This window comes from Rousettus aegyptiacus, unplaced genomic scaffold (assembly GCF_014176215.1).
Source record: "Rousettus aegyptiacus isolate mRouAeg1 unplaced genomic scaffold, mRouAeg1.p scaffold_m13_p_6, whole genome shotgun sequence".
Lineage (NCBI taxonomy): Eukaryota > Metazoa > Chordata > Mammalia > Chiroptera > Pteropodidae > Rousettus > Rousettus aegyptiacus.
The window spans coordinates 13948494-13961539 of NW_023416309.1; the positions used below are offsets into that span (position 1 = coordinate 13948494).

General features: G+C 34.2%; 1 protein-coding gene across 4 annotated transcripts in view; it reads left to right on the forward strand.

Moving 5' to 3' along the window:
* ECD (ecdysoneless cell cycle regulator) overlaps positions 1–13046 on the forward strand; it is a 32107-nt gene that overhangs the window by 15229 nt on the left and 3832 nt on the right. For 3 of the 4 annotated variants that reach the window (XM_016156923.2, XM_036223602.1, XM_016156922.2), the window contains exons 10-14: positions 7283–7389; positions 7526–7703; positions 8669–8736; positions 10325–10536; positions 11899–12235. In XM_016156923.2, the coding sequence (XP_016012409.2) occupies positions 7283–7389; positions 7526–7703; positions 8669–8736; positions 10325–10536; positions 11899–12129 (796 nt within the window). In that variant the 3' untranslated portion in view covers positions 12130–12235. Of the gene's footprint in view, positions 1–7282; positions 7390–7525; positions 7704–8668; positions 8737–10324; positions 10537–11898; positions 12236–13046 lie in introns of those variants that run through there. The other variant, XM_036223603.1, reaches the window with a different exon arrangement.

Genomic DNA, 13046 nt, shown 5'->3' on the forward strand with positions numbered 1-13046 from the left:
AGAAGTGTCACCAGACATTGCCAAATGCCTCTGGGGGATAAAATTGTTCCCAGTTGAGAAACATATATATTATATTCATTCATTCAACAGATATTTATTGAATATCTCCTATGTGCCAGGTCCTATTCTGGATACTGGGATCCAAGTTAATCCAAAATCTCCCTGTCCTTACCGTGTTTATGTAATAATATAGAAAAAAGACAATAAACCATTATATGATGTTAGGTAGTGGTAAGTGCTTTGACGAAAAAGCAGTCTATAGGAGAGAGAGAGGTAGAGGTTGCTATTTTAGCTAGGTTAGTCAATATGGCCTTTCCAATGAGAAGAGACCTGGATAAAATGAGAGAATGAGGCATACAGGTATTTGTGGGAATAACATTCTAAGTAAAGAGAAGCAACACCAATACATCATAGAAACACACACGTGTGCATGCACACTCATGCCTAGTCTCACCTCTGGGCAGCAGGACTGGTAATGCTGGTCATCATGGGAAACATTAACTTTATCTATAATACATTTTAAAAGTATATGCACATGTTACTGGTTTTAATTTTTTATATACTTTTTCTGGCTCTATTGAAATGAAATAGATGAGTTTTTTTTCAATTATGGTTGGCATACAATAATATATTAGTTTTGGCTGTACAGTGTAGTGATTAGAGATCTATATAACTCACAAAGTAATTGCTCCACTCAATCTACTACCCCTCTTCTACCTTACATAATTATTACAACATTGTAATAATTATTTCCATTTTTATTTCCATTTTTGTTGTTTCTTTTGTTCTTTAAAATCAACATGTATGTGAAATCATGTGGTATTCATCTTTTTCTATCTGACTTATTTCATTCAGCGCAATACCCTGAAGGTCCATCAAGGCAATAGTTTCCCATCCCCGTCGTTTTAGTCTGTGTCTTTCAATCTGAATTGAGTCTTTTATAGGCAGCATATGTAGGGGTCTTGTTTTCTTACCTGTTCAGCCACTCTATCTTTTGGTTAGAGCACATCACTCTTTTTCATTTGAGGTACTTCTTGATAAATATATAGTTATTAACGTTCTTTGTTTCTGTTTTTGATACATGTTTTTTCTTCTTAAAGAAGTCCCTCCAACATTTTCTGTAATACTGGCTTGGTGTTGATAAATTCTTTTAGCTTATTTTCATCTGGGAAGCTCTGTATCTGTCCTGCAACTCTAAATGACAACTTCGCTGGATCAAGAATTCTGTAGATCCTGGACTTTCATCATGTTGAATATTTTGCGCCAAGCCTTTCTGTCCTGCATAGTTTCTTTTGAGAAATCAGCTGCCAGTCTTATGGGTGCGCCCTTGTAGGTAACTAACTGCTTTTCTCTTGCTGCTTTTAAGATTCTCTCCTTGTATTTAACCTTTGACAATATAATTCTACTGTGTCTTAGTGTGGGCTTTTTTGAGTTCATCTTCTTGGGGATTCTGAGCTTCCTGGGGTTGAATGTCTATTTCCTTCACCAGGTTAGGGAAGTTTTCCATCATTATTTCTTCAAATAGCTCTTCAACATCATGTTTTCCTTCAGTTACCCCTATGACATGGATATTTTTACATTTAATTGTGTCCCATAAGCTCCTTTAATTATTATTATAGTCTTCGCTTCTTTTTTCTTGCTGTTCTGATTGAGTGTTCTTGGCTTCTTTATCCTCTGTATTGATGGTTTGATCCTCTTCTTTATCCACTGTTTATTCCCTCTAATATACTCTTCATCTCAAATAATGTGTTCTTCATTTCTGAATGGTTCGCTTTTATAATTTCCATTACAATTTTCATGGTTTTTTTCTCTGTTAAAGTTCTCACTGAATTCATCTACATTTCTCCTAAGTTCATTGAGCATCTTTATTTTTTATATTTTTATTAATAATTAACTAATTATTCTTTCATTGAAGAAATGATTTAAATATTTTTCCCCTTCCATCTTCCCCCCGCCCCCGCCCTCTGGTAACCACTAGTCCATTGTCCACGTCCATGAGTCTTTGTCCTGTTCATTTGTTGCTTTTAGGTTTATAGCCCACATATAAGTGATAGCATGTGATTTTCAGCTTTTTCTGTCTGCCTTATTTTGCTTAGTATGATTATTTCAAGGTCCATCCATGTTGTTGCAAATGGCAGTATTTCATCTCTTCTTATGGCTGAGTAATATTCCATTGTATATATATACCACAGCGTCTTTACACAATCATCTATCATAGAACATTTCAGATGCTTTCATGTCCTGGCCACTGTGAATAATGCTACTATGAACATCAGTGTGAAAATATCTTTCCAGATATGAGTTTTCAAGTCTTTGGTGTAAATACCCAGTAGAGGGATTGCTGGATCATATGGTAGATCAATTCTTAGTTTTTTGAGGAACCTCCATACTGTTTTTCATAGTGGCTATACCAATTTGCAGTCCCACCAGCAGTGTATGAGGGTTCCTTTTTCTCCGCATCCTCTGCAGCATTTGTTATTACTTGTCCTGTTGATTATAGCTGTTCTAACAGATGCGAGATAGTATCTCATTGTGGTTTTGATTTGCATTTCTCTAATAGCTAGCCATGTCGAGCATCTTTTCATATATTTGTTGGCCATTTGTGTGTCCTCTAGGAAGAAGTATCTATTCAGGTCCTCTGCCCATTTTTGATTAGGTTGTTTGTTTTTTTGTTGTTATTGAGTCGTATGAGTTCTTTCTTTATTTTGGATATTAGGCCCTTTTCAGAGGCGTTGCTTGAAAATATATTTTCCCATTTGGATGGTTGTCTCTTTACCTTGTTGATGATTTCTTTTACTCAGCAGAAGCTTTTTAGTTTGATGTAGTCTTATTTAGTTATTTTAGCTTTTACTTCCCTTGCTTTTGAGGTGAAATTCATAAAATCTTTAAGTCCAAGGTCCTTGAGTTTCATTCCTATGTTTTCTTCTGTGCATTTTATTGTTTCAGGTCTTATATTCAGGTCCTTAATCCATTTTTTAGTTGATTTTGGTATGTGGTGATAGACAACAGTCTAGTTTCATTATTTTGCTGGTAGCCTTTCAGTTTTCTCAGCACCATCTATTGAAGAGGCTTTCCTTTCTCCACTGTATGTTTTTGGCTTTTTTGTTGAAAATTATTTGCCCGTATAAATATGGGTTTACTTCTGGACTCTTGATTCTGTTTCACTGGTCCGTATGTCTGTTTTTCTGCCAATACCATGCTGTTTTGATTACTATCACTTTGTAATATAATGTGAAGTCTGGCAGAGTGATGCCCTCCAGCCTCATTCTTTTTCTCAGGTTGGCTTGGGCAATTTGGGGTCTTTTGTGATTCCATACAAATCTGATGATTTTTTTGTTCTATTTCTTCAAAAAACACCGATGGGATTTTTATGAAGTTTTCATTAAATCTGTATAATGCTTTAGGTTAATATGGTCATTTTAACTCTGTCGATCTTCCAATCCATGAACTTGGAATATCTTTCCATTTCTTTGTATTTTCTTCACTTCCTTTTAATAGGGGCTTTTAGTTTTCATTATATAGGTCCTTCACATGTTTCATTAGATTTATTCCTAGGTCTTTTATTCTTTTTGTTGCAATTGCAAAAGGAATTATTTTTTCCACTACTTTTTCTGACACTTGATTGTTAGAGTACAGGAACGCGATGGACTTTTGAACGTCGATTTTGTAACCAGAAACTTTATTGTATTTGCTTATTGTTTCTAGTAGTGTACTTCTTGTTAGGGTTTTCTATATAGAGAATCATGTCATCTTCAAATAGTGACAGTTTGACTTCTTCATTTCCTATTTGGCTGCCTTTTATATCTTTCTCTTGTCTGATTGCACTTGCTAGGACTCCAATGTTATATTGAATAACAGTGGCGATAGTGGACAGCCTTGTCTTGTTCCTGATCTTAGAGCGAAGGTTTTTAGTTTTTCACCATGAAGTATAATGTTGGCTGAGAGTTTGTCATATATGGTCTTTATTATGTTAAGGTACTTTCCTTCTATACCTATTTTGTGAAGTGTTTTGATCATAAATGTATGCTGTATCTTGTCGAAGGCTTTTCTGCATCTATTGATATAATCATATGATTCTTGTTTTTTAATATGTTTATGTGGTGTATCACATTAATTGATATTTACATGTTGAACCATCCCTGTGCCTGTAGGATGAAGCCTACTTGATCGTGGTGTATAATCTTTTTTAATATGGTGTATTCGGTTCGCTAGTATCTTATTTAGGATTTTTGTATCTGTGTTCATGAGAGATATCGATCTGTAGTTTTCGTTTTTTGTGTTATCTTTACCAGGTGTTGCTATCAGGGTAATATTGACCTCATTAAATAAGTTGGGAAGTATTGCTTCCTCTTTGATCTTTTGGAATAGTTTGAGGAGAACAGGTATTAAATCTTCTTTGAATGTTTGGACTTTTACTTTTTGGTAGGTTTTTGATGATTGTTTCAATTTCCATACTGCTGATCAGCCTATTTAGATTTTCCAGTTCTTCTTCAATATTCAGTCTAGGAAGTTTGTATTTTTCTAAATACCTGTCCATTTCTTCTAGGTTATTATATTTAGTATAATATATATAAAAGTATTCTTGTACGATCCTTTGTTTTTCCGCGATATCAGTCATAATTTCCTCTTTCATCCCTGATTTTGTTTATTTGTGTCCTTTCTCTTTTTTCTTTAGTGAGTCTAGCCAGGGGGTTGTCAGTTTTATTAACCTTTTCAAAGAACCAGCTCTTTGTTGCATTTATTTTTTCTATTGTTTGTTTGTTTTCAATTTCATTTATTTCTGCTCTAATTTTGATTATTTCTTTCCTTTGGCTGACTTTAGGCTTCATTTGTTCTTCCTTTTCTAGTTTTTTAAGATGAAGCATTAGGTTGTTTATTGGGGCTCGTTCTTGTTTTTAGAGGTAGGCCTGTAATGATGTGAACTTTCCTCACATGACTGCTTTTGTCATGTCCCAAAAGTATGGATATGTTGTACTATCATTATCATTCGATCTCTCTTTATAGTTCTTCTTTGAACCAGTTAATCTTCAGTACTATGCGGTTTAATCTTCATGTATTTGTGGTTCTTCCTGCTTTCTTTTTGCAGTTAATCTCTAGTTTCAAAGCATTATGATCAGAGACTAGGATCAGAGAATATGGTTGGTATGATTTCAACCCTCTTATATTTGTTGAGACTGTGTGTCCCAGTATGTGGTCAATCCTTGAGAATGTTCCATGTGCCCTAGAGAAGAACGTATAAGCAGTTGTTTTGGGATGAAAGGGTCTATAAATGGCAATTATGTCCAGTTAATCTAATGTGTCATTTAAGGATGTTATTTCCTTTTTGATTTTCTGTTTGGATGATCTGCCCATATCTGACAGGCGGGGTATTTAGGTCCCTTACTTTGAAAGTGTTTTAGTCTGTTTCTCCCTTTAGTTCTGTTTGTAATTGCTTTATATATTTGGGGGCTTTCTCATTGAGAACATAGATATTAATAAGTGTCATGTCTTCTTGGTGCATGATTCCCTTTATCATTAGGAAATGTCCCTCAGTATCTTTCTTTACCTTTTTTATTTTGAAGTCTATTTCATCTAATATTAGTACTGCTACTCCCACTTTTCTCTGAATAGCATTTCCTCGAAATATCATTTTCTACCCTTTCACTTTGGGTCTATATTTGTCTTTGTAACTGAGCCGTATCTCCTGGAGCTAGCACATGGTTTTTGTTGTTGTTGTTTTTATCCATTCTGCTACTCTGTGCTTTTTAATTGGTGAGTTCAATCCATTTACATTTTGGGTGATTATTGAAATATGAGGTCTTCTTATAGCCATTTTATCTTTTGCTTTCTGGTAACTCAGCGTTTCCATAGTTTCCTTGTCTTTGTGTTTCTGTTTTTGTTATTTGGTTGGCTTTTGTGTGTTTTCCCTCTGGTCCTTCTTCTTTTATGTTATATACTTCAGTTCTAAATCTTCGGTGTGTAGTTACAATTATGAATATATAAAGGACAGTTATATATATACAGTCATGCATTTTCTTCTGTGCTTGCCTTATCTCCATTCCCCTTTGTAAATTTGGATCTTTGAATCCTCCATTTTTCATGTGTTTATCTTTTTGTTGTTGAGAACATGTAAGTTCTACTATCTTAGCAGATTTCAATTACATAATACAGTGTTGTCAGATTTAGTCACCATGTTTTACATTGGATCCTCAGACTGTATTTATCTTATAGCTGCAAGTTTTTACCCCATTACTAACCTCTCCCTCACCCCCTAGTCCCTGGCAACCACTTTTCTACTTTTTGTTTATGTGAGTTTGACTTTTTTTTTTCCTTAAGATTCCATATATATATATATGATACCAGGCAGTAGTTTTCTTTCTCTGTCTGGCTTATTTCACTTAGCATATCGTCCTCAAGATCCATCATATTGTTGCAAATGGCAGGATTTCATTCTTTTTCCTGGCCGAATAATATTCCATCATGTATATATACCACATCTTTATTCATTCATCTATTTATGGACACTTATATTGTTTCCATATCTTAGCTATTGTGAATAGTGCTGCAGTAAACATGGGAGTGCAGGTATCTCTTCGATATCCTATTTCAGTTTTCTTTGGATATATACCCAGAAGTGAGATTGCTGGGTCATATGATAGCTCCATTTTTAATTTTTGAGGAACCTCTATACTGTTTTTCACAGTGGCTGCACCAGTTTATAGTTCTGCCAGCAATGCACAGGTGTTCCCTTTTCTCTACAACCTCACCAACACTTGTTTTCTCTCTTTTTTATAGTAGTCATTCTAACAGGTGTAACATGATTTCTCATTGTAGTTTTGATTTGCATTTCCCTGATGATTAGTGATGTTGAGCACCTTTTCATATACATGTTGGCTATTTGTATGTCTTCTTTGGAAGACTGTCTGTTCAGTTCCTCTGCCTATTTTTTAATTGGATTGTTTGGGTTTTTTTGCTTTTGAGTGGTATGAGTTCTTTATACATTTTAGATATTAACTCCTTACCAGACATATGGTTTGTAAATATTTTCTCCCATTCAGTAGATTGCCTTTTTATTTTGTTGATGGTTTTCTTTGCTGTGCAAGGCAGTTTTTCTTTGAGCTCTCTTACATTTCAGTGTTCCTGGTAAAATTTTATTTGAGGAAGTTTCTATATCCTAAAACAGATGTTAAAAACAAATTAGATAATTCCTTTCAACTTTAAAATACTATATTTTTGTGATTATTATTATGAACACTCTTATAAAAAATACTTATACCTTTTATTTTATTTTATTTTTTTATAGCTCTCTTGCAGTGAGTCCAGGTGAAGAAATCTTAACCTTATTACAAGCAGTACCATTTGATATTGAAGAGCTTAAGAAAGAAGAAGCTAATCTTCCCCCAGAAGATGGTAAGTGATGGACCAGGATAAAGCAGAAAAGGGTTAGAAAAAATTAAAACATTTCATTAAGTCTCACAGGGTCCATCCCCAAGAGTACCTGTCATGTGAGTATAGGATTACAGTATCATGGTTTCTCCTTTTTCAGATGACCGATGGTTAGATCTCTCACCAGAGCAGCTGGACCAGTTACTGCAGGAAGCTGCTGGCAAAAAAGAACCAGGGCCCATTTCTAAAGAGGAAAATTATGACTTAACTCAAGTCTCAAAGAGCATGAAAGCTTTCATATCCAAAGTCTCAACCCACAAAGGAGCAGAGCTGCCTCGGTAATTCGTGATAAAGTGTAAAAAACTAAATAGTTGTAACCCAGATGTTGAAGTCATGCATAGTTGTCAGTTCCATACTTTTTTTTTCGTAAATGATTTGTACTGTTTTATTTGTACTACTTTGTTTCCCTCTTTTGGTGCCTAGTACCATGATAACTTATTTTAGTATCAGATTTCTAGTGACCTTATCTTTTGCTGTCCTTGAAGTAAGCTAGTGAGACCACTCAGCAGATCTAAAAGCCGCAACCCTAGAGCTGTGCAGGGCAACTATGCATTATACTCTTCAGACTTTTACTCAGAGCCTTAGGGGCTCTTAATACCTAGCTCTCAGCAAACGCAGACTTCTGATCTCCCATCCACAAGCAGATTGGAAGTGTCAAACTCAAAAGAGTGGGATAAAAGGGTTCATCAGAGGAAGAAATAATAACAGAAGAAATGGGAAGTTACATTTGGCAAGTAATGAGGAAAAAGGTAGATGGAATTATTTGCACAGCAAATATACCTTTATTAGTATTGATGCTCTTGAGCTCCTGAGAAGATTAAAATTTATGTTCATATTTTCTCTTCAAGAAAGCAAGGGATAAGGGAAGTTTTGTTTTTAATGTTTAAAGATTTAATTCTTAAAGAGATAGACTTTATTTAAATTAACTTAGATAAATACCTTTTTTTTTTGCTAATGTTAACTACATCTTGTAGGAGTGGAGGGTGGGTATATCTCTAAAGCAGCAAAAGTTAAGTAAGCATAAGCAAAGTACAATTTTTACTTTTATTTTATCATTGTTTCCCATTTCTATTGCCCTGCAAGACCAGTAAGTATAAGGATTTTTAAAATTTAAACTGCAATTTTTGATGCTGCACTTCTTTTGAGATATTTCTGGTAGTGTTCCTAACAATGGCGCCACTTTAGAAAAAGTTCAGAGTGTCTCATGTTTGGGGTAAACTGTCTTTTTCCTTTACTCTTTCAGAGAACCTTCTGAGGCTCCAATCACTTTTGACGCAGATTCTTTTCTTAATTATTTTGATAAGATTTTAGGTAAGTTACAGTGCGATATTTGTTTTCATTTTGAAGCAGTAAAGGGGTATGGCTGTCGCTAGAGCATTGACACATTGGATCTCTCAGAAGACAAAAATTAGCTTTCAACCTTGAGTTATTTTCAACCTTGAATTATTGCCATTTTGAATGATTTTGCAAGACAGTTGTTAGCTCAGTGCTTGACATAGTAGCTGCTCATTAAATATTTGTTGAATGTGTGAATGGTGTGTGTTCAGATAGGGTTTACCTTGGCTCCCGTGTTATACTGTTTTAGACTTACTGTACTTATACACTAATAATAAAAAAACAAATAGCCCAATAAAAAAAATCAACAAAGGATATAAACAGGCAGTACCTCGAGGAACAAATATAGTCAATAAATATTTGAAAATAGTTGACTTTCTAGTAAGTAAATACACAATAAAAGTAAGCTTCTTTTGCCCATCATATTGGCAAAAGCTTACAAGAGTGATAATCAGTTTTCTCAAGGGTTGGAGAAATTATCAGTGTTCAAACTGTAGGGGTAGAAGTGTAAGTCATCTTTTCACAGGGCAGTTTGGTACTCTAGAATGTTTACAACCTTTGACTTAGCAATTTTACTTTCAGTAATTTACTCTCTAAAAAGATATATATGCTAAGATGGGGATTGAAGCATTGTAGTAATGAAAAACTGGAATATCTTAAATGTCTACCAAGAGGGAAAGGGTTAAATAAATCTTAGCACAATTGACCCTATAACAACATGGGTTTGAACTGTACGGGTCCACTCAAATGTGGATTTTTTTCAGTAAATACTATCAATGTATTTTCTCTTCTCTATGATTTTTTTAATGATGTGTTCTTTTCTCTAGCTTACTTTATTGTAAGAATACATATAATATATATACAAAATATGTATTAATCAATTATATTATCAGTAAGGCTTCTGATCAATAGTGGGCTATTCGTAATGTTTTGAGGGAGTCAAGTTATAAGCAGATTTTGGACTGCAGGGACTTCACATCCCAGCCTCTGCATTATTCAAGGGTCAACTGTACATCCATATTATGAAATACTTAATAAATAATGCCTTAATAAAGAATGAGGTTCATTTATATGTTTTGACAGAGAAAGACTTCCAAGACATACAAATAAGCAGAAAAGCAACTTAGTTCAATATGTATATCTATGTAAAAACAAAAATATATAAACTATATGTTTATATATATACAGAACTGCATAAAGGTCTAGGTATCCATCAAACTGTTAAAAGATGTGTAACTCTGGGAAGAGAGTGAAATGTGAGACAATAATTCTGTATGACTTGAACGTTTGCATCAAAATATATTCATGTATTATGTAGTTTTTTATTTTTTAAGTAAAATGTTCTAATTAATTGAATTCACATTTTTTTAAAATAGCTGAATCAGTTCAGCCTATGTACTTTTCTACAAATATCTGCCAGCAGTACTGTTTTCTAGAAGTGATTTTTGTGAAGTAGTTTGCTTATAGATATTTGTCTTTTGCTGCTAATAATATTCTAATTCTTTCGAGAGGTTTAATCACTCAAAAAAATTTATTAAGTTGCCTTTTCTGTGTTGGGGTGTAGGGCCAAGGCCTCATGAATCAGACTCTGATGACTTGGATGAGGAAGACTTTGATTCTTTAGATAGTGATGATAACTTGGATCTTGAAACACAGGAACCCGGGGAAGCATCTGTAGAAGGAACTCTTGATGATCTCAAGTCTTACATGGCCCAGATGGACCAGGAACTGGCACATACCAGCATTGGCAAAAGTTTCACCACCCAAAAGCAAATGGTATGTGTATATTTAATCTCTTTCCCTTTCTGAGTCTATTATGAGGGATGGCTAACACCATATTTTATCTTAGGTTATTTTTTTTTATTTGTGATAAATTTTTTGTGATGAATTTGATTTTTTGATTTGAAATAAATAACAATGTTAATTTTTCCTAACTCTGGTAAGATGAAGGATTATTAACTTTTCTTAAACATAAGCTTAGTTATATTATGTATTCTATGTCATCTATTAGAATTTAAGTAAAGTCACGTGATATATTGAAATTAGTATGTAGTTGAATACTACTAACAGCTTATATCAATTTTTTTTTTTAAAGAAAAAGGATCTTAAATATCTAAATAATTTTCAGGTTTTAATAGTGTTTGTTTTCTATGTTTCTCAAATTTAGAGCCAAATTTAGAATTCATCTTTCACTCATGTTTTCAATCCTAGTTTTTATACCAGCACTGTCTAATGCTAGACAAATTATGGAAAGAGAATGGACTCTGGAGTTTCATAGATTAGGGTTTGAAATCTCATCTTAGCCATCCCCTGTGAATGAATCCATTAACCAGTAATCCTAATGTCATAGAAGTAACATGAGAACTAAGAGAGACAACAGTAAAACCCATAATGGGCCCTTAATTAATGTTATTTCTTTGCTGTGATGATCTAAACCATATTTAAAACTGTAGTCACTTCCAGTATTACCAAAACCTAATCAAAACCATATAGTAGATGTATCTAAAGCAATGTTTCTTAAATTTTAATGTATGAACCACCTAAAGATCTTGTAAAAATATATATTCTGGTAAGTATATCTGGGGTGTGGCCTGAGATTTTATATTTCTAACGAGCCCCTAAGTGACTGACATGCTGCTGATCCATGGACCACACTTTTAGGAGCAAAATTATAAAGCTCTGTAGATTAAGCTGTAATCTTTCAAATCCTTTCCCAAACCTGTGAAATCAGAGGCTCAAGTAACAATTCAGAGTCTTTGTGACTCAACCCCCAAAAGCTTTAGGTTTTTACTTTTTAAGTCTTTTCAATAGGGGAGAAGAGTAGGAAATCTAGTTTCTTTCATTTAGAGAATAATTTTCCTCCTTAACCCTCATTATCTTTCTCGGGCTATTTCACAATAGGGAAAAATCCATTCAGTTTGTAGAAATGTTGCCTAGAAAGAAGTATATTATAATCTTTGGAATTTTTATGTGTGTTAAATAGTTTATTAGATTTCATTTTTACTTTCTGTCAAGGATAAGAAATTTCCTTTTTAATTTGGAACTCAGTTTTACCTTGTTGCTTAGTTTTTTATTTTAACTACTATCCAACCTTATGGCATATTATCCTACAATTTTCTTTTTCCCTACATGAATAAGGAACCTCTATCCCAGACTACCAATAGCAATTCAGATGAGGAAGATTCTGGTGCAGGAGGATCTGTCATGACACCAGTAGATGTAGACCTGAACCTGGTTTCAAATATATTGGAATCATATAGTTCCCAAGCTGGACTGGCAGGACCTGCTTCCAACCTTTTACAAAGCATGGGAGTGCAGCTGCCTGACAACACCGATCACAGACCCGCAAGTAAACCAGCTAAAGATTAATCAACAAACCTAGCCTCCCTTTTTTTGTTCTTAAATAAATATTGAGTCTGATTGTGCTCATTTGTAATTTAGAGTATTCATTAGTAAAAATGTTTCTTCGTTACAAGTTTCACAGATTGCTTTCTCTGTGATATGCGAATGCTGCCCTTTCTGCAAAAATCTTTGTGATCTCCGAGGGGTACATACAAGGATTTGAAGTCAGCAAGAGGGGATCAAACTCCCAGAATGAGATTTACACACTCTATGTTTGGAGCATTAAGTTGTTTTTTTGTTTTTTTTTTTTAATTGAAGATTAAATGTTGGGTAGAAAAAAAGAAGGTAGTCAAAAATAAGGAATGAATTAGTTGCTTTTTTATTCCATTTATCAGGAATGACCTTGAGCCAGGCTTACTCTAGTGACAAATACATTTGTTTACACACTTTACCTGTCTTTACTATTCTACTTCATGGACCCACTAGCTTCTTTTTATTTTTAGCACCTTCATAATTCATTGCCACATAAATATTCTCTAGCCAGGTAAGCCCTGTACCTGTTTCCTTTATTTGTCTGCCATTTTCATTACCCTAGTCCTGTCCTCTTTTGCCTCAACTTTCAGATCTCCCACTCACTGCTGGGAAACAAAGTTCAATTTTTTAGCTCCTCCTATTAGCCACTCTCATCTTTTCTTTTCCAAAACAGCACACTAATCCAAAAGCAAACAGTTAGTCCATGGAAATTGGAGAAACTCGTAACCAGGAATCCCGCACACTCCCCTTTCTATCTGTATTTTCAGATTAGGGATGTGTACACATGTACTCACAAACACACCCACATAGAGATAGAAAAGATTGGGAGACAGTAATACACATGGACCCTGAACTGTTTTCGCCTAACTGCTAGATATGAAGAAATCTCGGGACTTCTCTTTGGAGAGTGC